At 46.4% G+C, this 13,529-nt stretch overlaps 1 protein-coding gene across 1 annotated transcript in view; it reads left to right on the forward strand.

The window, feature by feature from the left end:
- Window positions 1-1,054: 1,054 nt before the first annotated feature.
- Upb1 (beta-ureidopropionase 1) overlaps window positions 1,055-13,529 on the forward strand; it is a 34,229-nt gene continuing 21,754 nt past the window's right edge. The window contains exons 1-3 of the mRNA XM_021173741.1: window positions 1,055-1,284; window positions 6,807-6,978; window positions 8,981-9,068. Coding sequence (XP_021029400.1) covers window positions 1,181-1,284; window positions 6,807-6,978; window positions 8,981-9,068 — 364 coding nt within the window. The 5' untranslated portion in view covers window positions 1,055-1,180. The remainder of the gene's footprint in view (window positions 1,285-6,806; window positions 6,979-8,980; window positions 9,069-13,529) is intronic.

The raw sequence follows: 13,529 nt of genomic DNA on the forward strand, positions 1-13,529 counted from the left end.
TAAAGGTAAGCTTAATCCAGTGTAAGTGCTATATAAGCAACTGACACATTGTATTATTTAGGGACTAATGTGGGGAAGGAGAAAATCTTTACAAAACGGGCACAACTTGGAGGAAACTTTTTAATCAAGTTTGGTTGAATATGCAGCGGCGGGATCTACACACAGAGTGCCAACTGTCTCTATGTCTTTGTCTCTACTGTCTTTTTGTTATGCTTTGTGAAGTCTCCCACACAAATCTCTCAGCTTCTAGAAAAGGAAGACACTAGAAGCTGTCAGAGAACATCAAAGCGGTGATATAAATATCTTCAGCCACACCTTCTAGCAAGGCGGCGATGCTCTACCACTGAACTAAACTGCAGCAAGTGGTCACCGCATTCCAATTCTACAGATAAAGCAGCTGATGACCCCGAGTAGCAAGATAACTCCCCAGGTCACAGGAGTAAATCAGGGTCTGGGAGGGCTTCCCTCCCATCCCAGCTCCCAAGTATATGGCCTCTGTGAGTTACAGAGAACAGCAAGAGGGTCTTTCTCCACTCTGCAGCTGACAAAGCGCGCACGTGGGCATGCATACCGCAAAGGCAGAGATCCCGAAGCGGCATCAGAGAACAGAGAGTACCCTGCTCGGGATCCCATATTCTGCAGTACTGATTCCAGGGAAACCAAACTTGCTTCGCCTGACTCATGTGCCACTCATGTGGCTCAAAGGAAGCCAAAGGCCTGGTATTATCATAGTGCCAGGACTCTGGACTGGCCCTAGAAATACTCAGATGCCAAAGTATTGCTTCTTGTGCCCATCAGCAGCCCCGTGTAGTAGTGGGCCGGCGTGGCTGGCTGCCCTGTTCTGCTGATCCAAACCTAGGTAAAGTTACTTCAGCCCATCAAAGATCTAAGGAAGAAGGAGGAAGACGGAGGCGCCTGTGCTAGGGAAAGCCTCCATGGGCGACCTGCACTGATCCAGTCTGGTCACCAGTGAGAGCGCCAATAGAAAAGGTCTGCCAGGAATGTCCTGAGCATGTATTGGCTGCCCTCCACAGAGGCGTGAGGAGGGTGTTGTCAGCATGTGAACACCAAATCCCGTGCTTCTGGAGACCTGCCAGACTGCTGCCTCCTTCTCCCCATACTCTGGGCAGAGGGCAGGCCATTCGCGTGGGACATTAGTCCCTGCAACCAGCCTCTGGCCATGGCGGGACCGGAGTGGCAGTCCCTGGAGCAGTGCCTGGAAAAACATCTACCGCCTGACGATTTGGGCCAGGTGAAGCGAATTCTCTACGGCAAGCAGACTAGGTCAGAAACCCAGATGCTGAGTTTGGGGCTTTTGGAGTCACCCATCTGTGGGCTGGAGGAGCAAGGGGAGGGTTTCTCGGATGCGACTGGCTCAGTGGGGGCAGTGATGAGGAACCCTGTAGTTCACTCGCAAAGGCCACATGTCGTGAGAGATGAGAATCTTTAGGAAGGTGACTCTTACAAACCATACTTTCATCGCCCCAGACTCCTCGCTTCCCCAGCCCCGCCATCGCCATCGCCCACCTTGTGTGGAACAAAATAGGACCGAAAATGAATTTGTCTCTTAAAGCTATCTCCAGGGCCACTCCAACTTTCCTCCCCTCCCTAAGCTACTAGCTTTGCCTCAGACCGCAGCTTCCTCCCTGGGGGGTGGGGGGGGTGGTGTCTATCCAGTGCCTGCAGTGAGGGTCTCGTGAACCATCCTTCCTAGCAGGCTTGGAGATAGAGGAATACTGGATCAAACTAACTAAGGAAGCTTCCAGACTTTCCAGACAAGAGAACTGATAACTCAAGTTTTCCCACTCGGGGCAAGCTCACCAGATTTTTTTTATTNCTTTTTTTTTTTTTTTTTTTTTTTTTTTTTAGAGTTGGGCATCTGGTATAACAGGTATAACAGAGCTGGAGAAAAAAAATACCCTTCCCTCTTGGTCTTCAGTTTCAATCTATTTTTCTGGAGCAATCAGAAAGTTGTCTTCAAATGGACTGTTTCCTTGTCCTTTGCACAAACCCTATAATGGGTTTTCTAGGCTGTTAGAACAGAATGTGAACTCTGACCTTGCTAAACCTCTGTCCAACTCTTGCTTATATTGGCCTGCTCAGGCCTTGTCCAGTGTAGCTTGTTTGCTTGCTGGACTGCATGCCGGTGACCCTGCGTTAGAACCTTGATCAGCCAAAGATAATTGATGAAATCACTGGTTCCTGGCAACCTTAGGGTTCCTACAGGGAGGCCCCATCCACTAAATCTACCATAGCAAGTGGATGGTAGAAGAACTTCATTGGCATTTTGCTACCTCCCCCATCCCCTACGCACACACACACAAAACTGTCTCCATAATCTGTGAGAGGCTAGATGACCCTAAAATGCTCTCACTTTCCACTGTACTTACAAGATCAGCCAGCATGCGGGTGGGGGATGTAGCTCACTGGCCTGCTGGGCATGCTGGAGGCCTGGGTTTCCACAACCCCATGCAAAACCCCCCAAACTACAGCAGCAATACATTAGTTAGATGAGTAGTGTTAGAATCGAGGCTTCCAAAGAAGATCAAAACAAAACAAGCAAAAAAAGCAAGGGGCATCTTAGCCCAAATTCTAGGAATGGTAATTGTTCTGTTTTTAAGGGTAAAGTGAGCACGTTATCCTGAAAGATTTTGTTGGTGTCTGAGGTAAAATCAAGGGTTATTATGAAGAAAGAAATATTTCCCATAGAAATGACTGTTACACATTCGAGGTAGGACTGAGGCCAGGACAGAGATTACCGAGTAACAGGGTTTATATCGGCATTTGGAGAATCACAGAGCAGGGCAGAATTGTAATGGAGGGTACAATGCTAACTGGGACTAACCTGTGCTAACCTGGGACTAACCTATGCTAACCTGGGACTGCCGGGTCCTAATCCTGGGCTTTGGCTTTCAATACCTGAACAAGTTCCTTTGCCCAGTTCCCATTCTTCTCTTAGGTTCTGTTCCCTGATGAAATTTTCACATTCTATCTCTTAAGGTGTGAACCTTCATGCATGCTTAGTTCTTACGACTGGGTGAGTTTTGGCTGTGAATAGAATTTCCACCTGAAGATAGGAAATTATTCTGTCTTTAAAATACTTAAAAACCCCTCCCACTTAAACTCCTGTTCATTCTTCAGAGGCCAACTTGTACATGTCTGGTTCCCCAAATCATCCTAGCCCTAGATTTCTGGCTGTGCCCAATATACACCGACAATGTTTATTAAATATTTGCTAAGTGAGAAAGCTACATAACTGTGCATTGCCCGCCTACACCAGACAGACGAGACCCCCCAGAGAACAGAACCAAGAAACATTCCACTTTCTTGTTTTTGTTTTTATTTTATTTTGTTTTGTTTTGTTTTTGAGACAAGGTTTCTCTGTGCCCTGGTTATCCTGGAACTCATTCTGTAGACTAGGTTGGCCTCGAACTCACAGAGATCACCTGCCTCTGCCTCCCGAGTGCTGGGATTAAAGGCTTGCATCACCCCCCAAACCCCCCATTCTCCCACGCCATCCCCACATGCAGCCTGTTTACTTATTTTTTTGCCTAGGACATTAGAGGGACTATTTGTAGCACATGATTCCTGCCCTTGGTTTTTTTTTTTTTTTAACTGTTATTATCATTATTGTGGTGATACTAAGACCCAAACTCAGGGTCTCCTGCATGTTAGGAACAGTTATATAATATATTTCAGTTATGTACCACAGTTATATATAATGTACTAGGCTGTCACGACAATCAGGATGTCACAAGGTGACAGGAACTTTTCAGGTTCACTATAGTCATAGGGGACGGAAGTAACCTATGCGGTCCCTCACTGATAGAAAGGTCATTGTGTCCACATGCTTCTAGGTTGTTGAGTGAAACAGGCAGGATAAAGAGGAAATTCAGGAAACAGTCATGACATTGGTAACTTTGTATCTCTTTGGAAGGATGCCTAAAACATCAGACCCCCTTTGAGGTTTGGAGCTAGTGTTTGAAAGAGACTTGCTTTTCATTTTCTTCTCCCCTGTGCTGTGATTTCTCACCCCATAAACCTGTTTCCTTTGTAACAGTGTTTCAGTTTAATCATTTAAAGCACTCATGACAAAGAGATACCAGAGGAAGAGAGATGAGGTTTCCAGCTGAGGCATTGCTGAGGAAGCAGAAGCCTAGAGCCCTGAGGATAGGTCGGTCTCCATGCTAGTAAGGAGAGGGATCCAGGACTATGTGTTGGGCCAGGATGAGAAGCAACAAGCCTTCCTCCTGGAAGCTGGGGATTAGGAAAAGGTGCTGAGGCTCATCACAGCAAGAGCGAGAGGCAGAAGAGCTGAAACCAAGTAAGGCAGTGGTTCTCCATCTGTGGCTCTTGGGTCCGACATCAGGTCTCCTGCAGATCAGCTACTTACATTACGATTCATAACAGTAGAATTAAGAACAGTTATGCGGTAGTAATGAAATAATTTTTTGGTTGGGGGTCAGGACTACATGAGGAACTGTATGGAAAGGTGGCCAAGTTAGGAAGGTTGAGAGCCACCAAACGAGAGGGACATATAGCTGAATGCATCGTGAGACCCCTGAGTAAAATTTCTAAGGCTCATTTTCTGGGTTCTATTCCTTCCTGGGCTATTATTCCATTAAGTGCCTATCATTTTCTTTTTGTCTTGTTTTTAAATTTGTTTTGTTCTGTTTTTGTTTTGTTTGTTTTGTTTTAGCTTTGATATCAGCAAGTGGGTTGCTCTTCAGGAAAATGTATTTACTTATGAGGATTCAGAGACATTGGTAGATTTAGAGTCTGGTGAGGTCCCCTTTCTGGACTTATAAATGATGACTTCTTGTGGATGTGCAGTCAAGAGGCAAGCCACATTATCTGGGATTTTAATAGGAGTGCTAGTGCCATTTGTAGGGGAGTCCGTACTCACAGCTAGTCACACTCTAGGCCCTCTGAGAGGTTAGGATTTCACTCTTTCAAATGATGTTGGAGGGGTTTGGGGGGGCACATATTCATCTGCAATATCCCAGACTCCTCTAAACCAAAGCCTTGCCTGGAGGGAGTGTAGAGTTGGAACTCTTAAATTCAGGTGGCATTGGGAATGAGGATTTACAACATGGAATAACAGGATGGCAGAGAGATCTTACGGGTGGTAACCATAAAAAGAGATGCAGGAAAAAAGATCAGGATCAGATGCAAAACCACGAAGCCAAAAATCCTAGAGGATGGAGCAGCCTGGTTAACTCCCCTCAGGCCCAAGAGAATGAGTGTCTGCAGAGAGCTGAGAATTCTCAAGTGCACAGTCTCACCACAGGCTGAGGTGAGGGCAGCACTGGACTCAGAATTCAGGAAGAAAGGGGAGATTAAAACAACGGGTGGTCCTGACTGACAGCAGACAGCTATGGAGTGTGATAGAGATGCCCACCAGCCAGCCAGGCTTGCTGTGCCTGCATCTTCCTATACTGAGCCCACAGGATGCTCTGGAAGGGCAGCCTGGCTCCCTGAGCCCATAGCTTTTTAGGAATTGGACACACAAAGCTTTTCTCGTTTTTTTCTCCCTGTGTTTTGGTCCAGGGGTCCTAAGTGTGTAGCTCCCGGGAAGATGTGGGACTGTTCTCACCCAGAAAGATTTCCTAGGAACTAGAACCACAAGAGCCTAACCCCCCACGGTGGGAGGACTCTCTGTGGCATCACCGTGAGGGGAGGCCAGGTGTGGGCACTGCAGCTATTTCTAATCCACCAGAGGAAAGGCAGCTTTGACTGCTTGAAAAGCAGGCTGATTGTCAGGGGCGGAACCCAGCTCAGAGCTGTCAGGGAAGCTCCTGGCAGGGGGTGGAGACAGGGGGCTTGGACTGACAGGCCTGTGATTTTGAAAGAAATGTCTTTAAGAGAGTGACTTAAAGTAGGAGAGAAATATTATTATTAGGTAATGCCTGTCAGGTTATATTTTTTTTGATGTGTTCTTGGTATTTCATAATCATTTTGTCTTTAGATGGTAAGCCCTTCCTGGTCCTGGGCCATGAACTATGCCCCTCGGGTCTCACCCCAGCCTTGGACATGCAATGGGCACCAGGAGGTATTTGCCGCCTGACCCTTGGTCTCTGTAGTAGAAAGTAAATAATCCTCTAGCAGTTAGTGATGAACCACAAATACGGGCAAACATTTACACTTGCACCCTTTCAAACGCACACAGCACACAGCACCCACCCAGCGCCGGTCATGAAACTACAAGAACAAAGATCTGGGCAGACTACCTGAAACTCAGCTTCCTGAGGGGTGAATGAATACAGAGCCTCACTTTTTCTAGCAGTTCCTGGGCTCCATCCAGCCTGTCTCCTGAGCCCCACCTAGCCCTTCTCTGGTAGTACAGCTGGCCCAAACCCTAGGACCCACAAAGCCCTCTGATCCTGGATCAAAAACATTTTTAGAGCCAATTCCTTCCTGTCTGTGCTGGCCATTGGAACTTCAGTCTTTGCCCTGATCCTCTGTAAGTCCAAGCCCCAGCCTGTTGATCTGGAATACTGCCTCCCTCTGTCTTAGTCAGACCTCCTCTATGCTAGAGTCTCCCCGCTTATTATCAGTGAAATGTCCGTTCACGTGCCAACCTTAGGGCTCCGTAGGACTCTGAGCCCTGTACTGGAAGCTTTCCAAACAAGACACCCTACACCTCTTTTTAATCTGATAAACCACTACAAAGAAGTACGGGTATGTTTCTTTTCAGTATAGGGTCTGACCCAGGGCTCCACACATGATCTGATCCCCTAGTGGCGCGGGGGTTCGGTATAATCAGACTCTTTGAAATGTCTTTCTCTTCTCTGCTGCCTTTTCAGGAATCTCGATCTGCCCAGAGAAGCTTTAAAAGCTGCCTCAGAAAGGAACTTTGAACTGAAGGGATATGCCTTCGGGGCAGCCAAGGAGCAGCAGAGGTGCCCCCAGATCGTGCGCGTGGGGCTCGTTCAGAACAGAATCCCGCTCCCCACTTCTGCCCCCGTGGCAGAACAGGTGCTGTCTTTTATAAACAATACACACGTAAACAGGGCTCTGGCTTGTCCCATTGTGCAGTCACTGGTTGGCTGAGGTGAGGGTCTGTAGCTGGGGTACCCAAAGAGTATGTGGTTTATTCATCTCTGCCCTTTCTTCTTCCTTCCCATCTTGTCCCCAGATCTTCAATTTATTCTCAGTCTTTGTTCATCCTCCTACCTCCTTCAGTTTCTTCTGCTACTCCTGATCTGAAATGTCATTTACCAGCTGAGAAAGTGTCCCTTGGATAGTGCAAGCTCTCGCCACAGGAGACTTCTTGACAAAGGCCACCACCTGCCAGCATGCACTGACCGGATATCATACATGTGTTTTTCTGCTTATCATAAAGCCAGGGGCTCACTATGCCCTCGAGTGTTTACTAAAGTGGGAGTCTGTGTTTGCTAAGAGTTACACGGGCTATGAGAATATGGGTAGGCATCCCTTTATCATATAGTTAATCAATGTGGTCACGTTTTACAGTTCTCTAAAAGACCGTGTTCATAGATTCCGGTGGTTTTATTTATACAGCTTTTCACAGCTGTATTTAAAAAAAAAAAAAGTTTTCCTGGAACTTCGATGGCATTGTCTATAGCAGTAGCCTTAGCACATTTGATAATTCTTAAGCATTTTGCAGAAATCTCAAGTCACTTGGATTTCAGGCCAGAGAGGTCCTATGCTTCATATATATGAAAGAAGAGTAAGAGAACACACACACATACACACACGGTCATGCGTGTGCTGGTAGTTACACACACACACACACACACACACACACACACACACACACGGTCATGCGTGTGCTGGTAGTTACTGGAGAAAGAGCCCAGAGATTCAGCCTGCTAGGCAAGCAGTATTGTGCTTGCTTAGTCATATCCTCAGTTCTAATAAAAGATGGCAGGGACAAGGGGCATGAATCAGTGATGGAGCATTCACGTGGTATACGCAGGCACACACACTACACACAGACACACACACACTCACAGTGTGATTCTCAGCTCACTTTTCTCCCAGGATTTGTTGTTCGGGAACAAATCTATCACCTACATTGTCAGGCTATAAGGACGGGGACAGTCTCACCCCACACTGTACCTAGAAGTTTACTCTGTGTGTTGATGGTGCAGAGCCTGACTGGAGCTTACAGCCTCTTGGGAAGTGACTGTGAACCTAAGAACAAGCAGACGTGTTCTTTACTGTTTCAGCCTGGCTCCCCCAGCTTTTATCTTATCTTATATTTTATTTTATTTATTTTAAACAAACAGGTCTCATTGTTCTCTGGGAGCCTGTTCCTATGCTGAGCACACAAATGACAAGGAGCCTGCAGGGTCCTCTGAGTGACAGACAACATGGGAACCATAGTACCACATTAGGGACAGTACTGCCATAGGGAGCGTCCACACACAGCTAAGAGCATTTCTAGGTGAGGTGGGATGGCGTGACACCTTCTAGAAGGTTAGAGAGCAGAAGACAACACACTCCTGGTCCAGAACACATTTAAGGTTTAAACCAGCCAGAAAGCCAGATCTTACAGGATGGTTGAAGTGGTCAAGGAAGACCACTAAAACCTAAATGCAGGGTAGCCTATGGTGTACAATGGCTAGGGGGTGAGAGACGTGGGAGTACCTGTACATGAACACACTCCTGCCCTGCACACTGTAAGTACGACCATACTCATTCACATGGTTCAGCAACACCATGAAAAAGGTGTTTATCCCAGGGGGGTAGGGGAGGGTGGGGTGGGAGATAGTGAGGATAAAGAGTGGGGAGGGGCTCCAGTCCATATCTGCGGGAGCCTAGAGCTGCTTTTCTTCCAACAAACACAGTCTCCCCTCCCCCTCCCTTTCCCCCTTCCCTTCTCCCCCACCCCTTTTTTTTACAAGTGGTCAGGTGGGAGTTTTCCTGTTCCATCTGTACCAGGGTGAATTCTTTTAGGTCGGCTCAACAGTAGTCATAAGTATATTCTAATGCTTGCTTTTTAAATTGCCAGGTCTCTGCGCTCCACAAGCGCATAGAGGAGATTGCTGAGGTGGCTGCAATGTGTGGAGTCAATATCATCTGTTTCCAGGAAGCATGGAGTGAGTCTCTGTCATGATTCTTTCTCATTTAAGTTCCATGTGTATTCTCCTGCCAGAGTATCTGCTGCCTGAGGTTTTGTTTTTGGTTTCATTTTAATCTTTCTTTCTTCTATAAAATTTTTGTTTTTTGGAGACAGGGTTTCTCTATGTAGCCCTGGCTGTCCTGAAACTCACTCGGTAGACCAGGCTGGCCTTAATTCACAGAGAGTTGCCTGTTTCGGCCTCCCTAGTGCTAGGATTAAAGGCGTGCACTGCCACATCTGTCACGGATAAGCATCAAAATGTTTTAAAGACAATAGCTGGCTAGGTAACTTTGGCTAGCCTGGAACTTGCAACAATCCCCCTGCCTCTGCCTCTCAAGTACTGAGATTACAAGCCCCTGTCAGGATGACTGGTCTAGACACTGTATTTCACAACACCAGAAACCAAGGAGCCTGTGTCTCCCATTCACCCCTCCCTGTCCACCACTGTGGACCCAGGTGAGATCAGCAGTCACCAGGGTTGAGCCTCGTCTCCTTTAGCCCTGAAGAGTCAAACCCCGGGCCTTGCACGAGTTGAATACTCTCTTCCCCACTGAGTGTCACCCACCCACTTCTCTGGCTGCCCTCCTTGGAGAAAACTGAGTTTTCTGTTGTATCCACTGTTGGTACCTTGGGCCTTTTTGTTTTATTATGTTATGTTTTCTGTTGTATATACATTGTCATGTTTTCTGTTGTATCCATTGTTGGTACCATGGGCCTTTTGGTCATATTATTTGTTATGTTTTAACTGTCAGGGAGATAAAATGAGCCCCTGCTCTATTACCAAAAATAAAAATAAAAGTAAGAGTTCTCTGCCTGGTGGTGGTGAGGCACTCGCCTTTAATCCCAGCACTCGGGAGACAGAGGCAAGCAGATAGATCTCTGTGAGTTCAAGGGCAGCCTGGTCTACAGAGCAAGTTGCAGCATAGCCAGGGCTCCACAGAGAAGCCCTGTTTCAAAAACAAAAACAAAAACAAAAACAAAACAAACAAACAAACAAAAAAACAAAGTAAGCGCTCTCCAAGGGGCAGTGCTGAATACTCAGTTGGTGTCTTAGTCGGGGCTTTACTGCTGTGAACAGACACCATGACCAAGGCAAGTCTTATAAAAAAACAACATTTAATTGGGGCTGGCTTACAGGTGATAACAGTCCGTTATCACCAAGATGGGAGCATGGCAGTATCCAGGCAGACATGGTGCAGGAGGAGCTGAGAGTTCTATGTCTTCATCCAAAGGCTGCTAGTGGAAGACTGACTTCCAGGCAACTAGGGTGAGGATCTTATACCCACACCCACAGTGACACACCCATTCCAACCAGGTCACACCTATTCCAACAAGACCACACCTCCAGATTGTGCTTCTCCCTAGTCCAAGGATATACAAACCATCACAGTTGGTTATTGCAGAATTTCCTTTCTATAGCTGCTTCTTAATCCTTAGCTTTTCAGACATTTATTTGTGATGTCTATGGAGATGCACATACATCCCATGGAGGTCAGAGGACAACCTGTAGGAATCCGCTCTGTCCCTTCAGCATGTGGGACCTGCAGGTTGAACTTAGGCTGCCAAGCAAACTCCTTTGTCCACTGAGTCATCTTGACAGTCCCTTGATTTTTCAGTTTTCCATCCTCCGTGCATTCTCACCACAACAAACATCACCGTCCCCCTCACAGGCACAGCTGCCCTGCCTTATCTGCGTTCAGCCTCTGCCAAGGCATTTGTTCCTCAGCCCCTGTTTTCCCTACAGTTTGCTTTGTGTTCTAACACAAGCTCTGTCCCACACTTTTGATCAGTTTCCTTTTCTTTTCTTTCCTTTCCTTTTCTTGGACATTTCTTTATTTACATTTCAAATGTTATCCCCTTTTCCTGTTTCCCCTTTGGAAACCCCCTACCCTATCTCCCCTCCCCCTGCTTCTATGAGGGTGTTCCCCACCCATCCACCCACTCCCACCTCCCTGCTCTGGCATTCCCCTACACTGGGGCATCGAGCCTTCACAGGACTAAGGGCCTCTCCTCCCATTGATGCCTGACAAGGCCATCCTCTGCATATGTGGCTGGAGTCATGGGTTCCTCCATGTATACTCTTTGGTTGGTAGTTTAGTCCCTGAGAGCTCTTGAAGGGTCTGGTTGGTTGATATTGTTATGGGGCTTGATATCCTATGGGGCTGCAAGCTCCTTCAGTCCTTTCTCTAACTCCTCCATTGGGGACCCCATACTCATACAATGGTTGGCATCTGCCCCTGTATTTGTCAGGCTCTGGCAGAGCCTCTCAGGAGACAGCTATATCAGGCTCCTGTCAGCAAGCACTTCTTGACATCTGCAATAGTGTCTGGGTTTGGTGACTGTATATGGGATGGATCCCCAGGTGGGGCAGTCTCTGGATGGCCTTTCCTTCAGTCTATGCTCCACACTTTGTCTCTGTAATTCCTCCTGTGAGTATTTTATTCCCCCTTCTAAAAAGGACTGAAGCATCCACACTTTGGTCTTTCTTATTCTTGAGCTTCCTGTGGTCTGTGAATTGTATCTTGGGTATTCCAAGCTTTTGGGCTAATATCCACTATCAGTGAGTGCATACCATGTGTATTCTTTTGTAACTGAGTCACCTCACTCAGAATGATATTTTCTAGTTCCATCCATTTGCCTAAGAATTTCATGAAGTCATTATTTTTCATAGCTGAGTAGTACTCCATTGTGTAAATGTACCACATTTTCTGTAGCCAGAAGCTGGAAAGAACCCAGATGTCCTTCAACAGGGGAATCCATCAGTTTCTTATCCCTCTTAACCTGTGTAGACACATTAAGCAGTCTATTGAGTCCATCTCAGAAAGAATCCACCAGGTTTCCGATTACTTTGGTCTGAGTTAGTTGCCCTCTTCTGCTGGCCACTCAGAGATAGTGGAGGAGGCTCCATCTCAGAAAGATCCACCAGGCTTCCGATTGCTTTGGTCTGACTTATTCACCTCCTCTGCTGGCTACTTAGAGATACTCTGGGGATCTTCATTATAAAGGAATATCCCTTTCTCTTCTCTTTCCTTCAGCTGGTAGAACAGCTCCCTGAGATGGAGCGCGCTTTTGAGGTTAGCCTCTCCATACCAGTGTGTATGAAAATTTGCGTCTTTACAACTTGTATGGTAGTTTGAACATCAAAGTCTATGTTAGAAATTGTTTTTCTTCAGAAGTTTGAGTTGTTCCTTCCGCCTCTAGTGTTGAGTGCTTTTTGAAGACCCATTTATTATCTTTGATGTGTTTATTCTTACTCCGGAAGGTTGTAGGCCTTTTGGTTTTGCTAATGTCGCTATGGTTTTGTAAGGGCGATCCTTTGTGTGTGCCTTGCTCTTGATGCTTACAGGAGTCTTTTAGCATAAATAATTGGGTCTTCCTATCTTTTCTTATATTCGTTTATTCTTTGCCAAAAAAAATCAAATTTGTAGTCTTAAAGGATTTTGTTTTGTTTGTTGAAGCAGGGTCTCTCTTTGTAGCCCTAGATGTCCTGAAACTTTGTAGACCAGGGTGGTCCTCAAACTCACAGAGGTCCCCCTGCCTCTCCCTCCTCAGTGCTGGAATTAAAGGCGTGCGCCACAACGCCAGCTGGAGTTTTAAATGAACTTTATTCAAAAAATCAGGCCACGCTTCTTCCCATACAAGTACTGAGAGGAGAAGAGCGGGTTTGGTTTTGTGGACAGGTCTGTATAAAGCGCAAACAAAGAAGGATGGGCAGAGCAGAGACTGAGGGAATAGCAGGATCCTCCTGCAAGCTTCTTTTTTGGAGAGGCAAGAAGCAGAGGGAATGATACTGAAACTGATCTCTTGGGGAAATTGGCTACCATCTCTTTCCAAAATACGGAGCTAAGCAACACAGTTGCTACATGGTATCATACTTTAATATGAGTGATGCCATTTTGAGAGGTAGCCCCATCTGTTGGGCCTAGACCTAAAGGATGCCGTCTTACAATCTGCCCAGTCCATATCCTTACTTCCTGATATACCATTAGGGTCTGTCTCTAGCCTAGTTCCAGGTTTTTCTCTTTTCCTTCTACTTTTCTATTTTGTCCTTTTCCTCTTCACACTGTACACCTTATATTTCTTCTTACCCCACTTTCTCCTCCTAATGTAGACCTGCATTCAGGTGCTTACTAAGAACCACGTGAGAGAGTATCATGCTATCTTGAAGTCTCCTCTGCCAAAGAAAAGAGTCCGTTACTCTTACATTTAGCCTCAGGCAAGTTCGCAGAAGGACAGCAAACAGCTGCATTCTTTGCTACAATACCCCGGGTTCACCATTGTTGGTATTGTTCTCCCCTAAAGCCTGTTGAGCTGAGCCTAAGCCCGTGCTGCTCTCAGCTCTGCCTTCCAAGCTCCTGCTGGGATGGCTCATTAAGCTCTGCTTAGGTTTCAGTCTTGTTTTTTTCTTTTTCTTTTTCTTTTCTTTTTTTTTTTTTTT

The sequence above is a fragment of the Mus caroli genome, chromosome 10 (genome assembly GCF_900094665.2).
Source record: "Mus caroli chromosome 10, CAROLI_EIJ_v1.1, whole genome shotgun sequence".
In the NCBI taxonomy this organism is placed as follows: domain Eukaryota; kingdom Metazoa; phylum Chordata; class Mammalia; order Rodentia; family Muridae; genus Mus; species Mus caroli.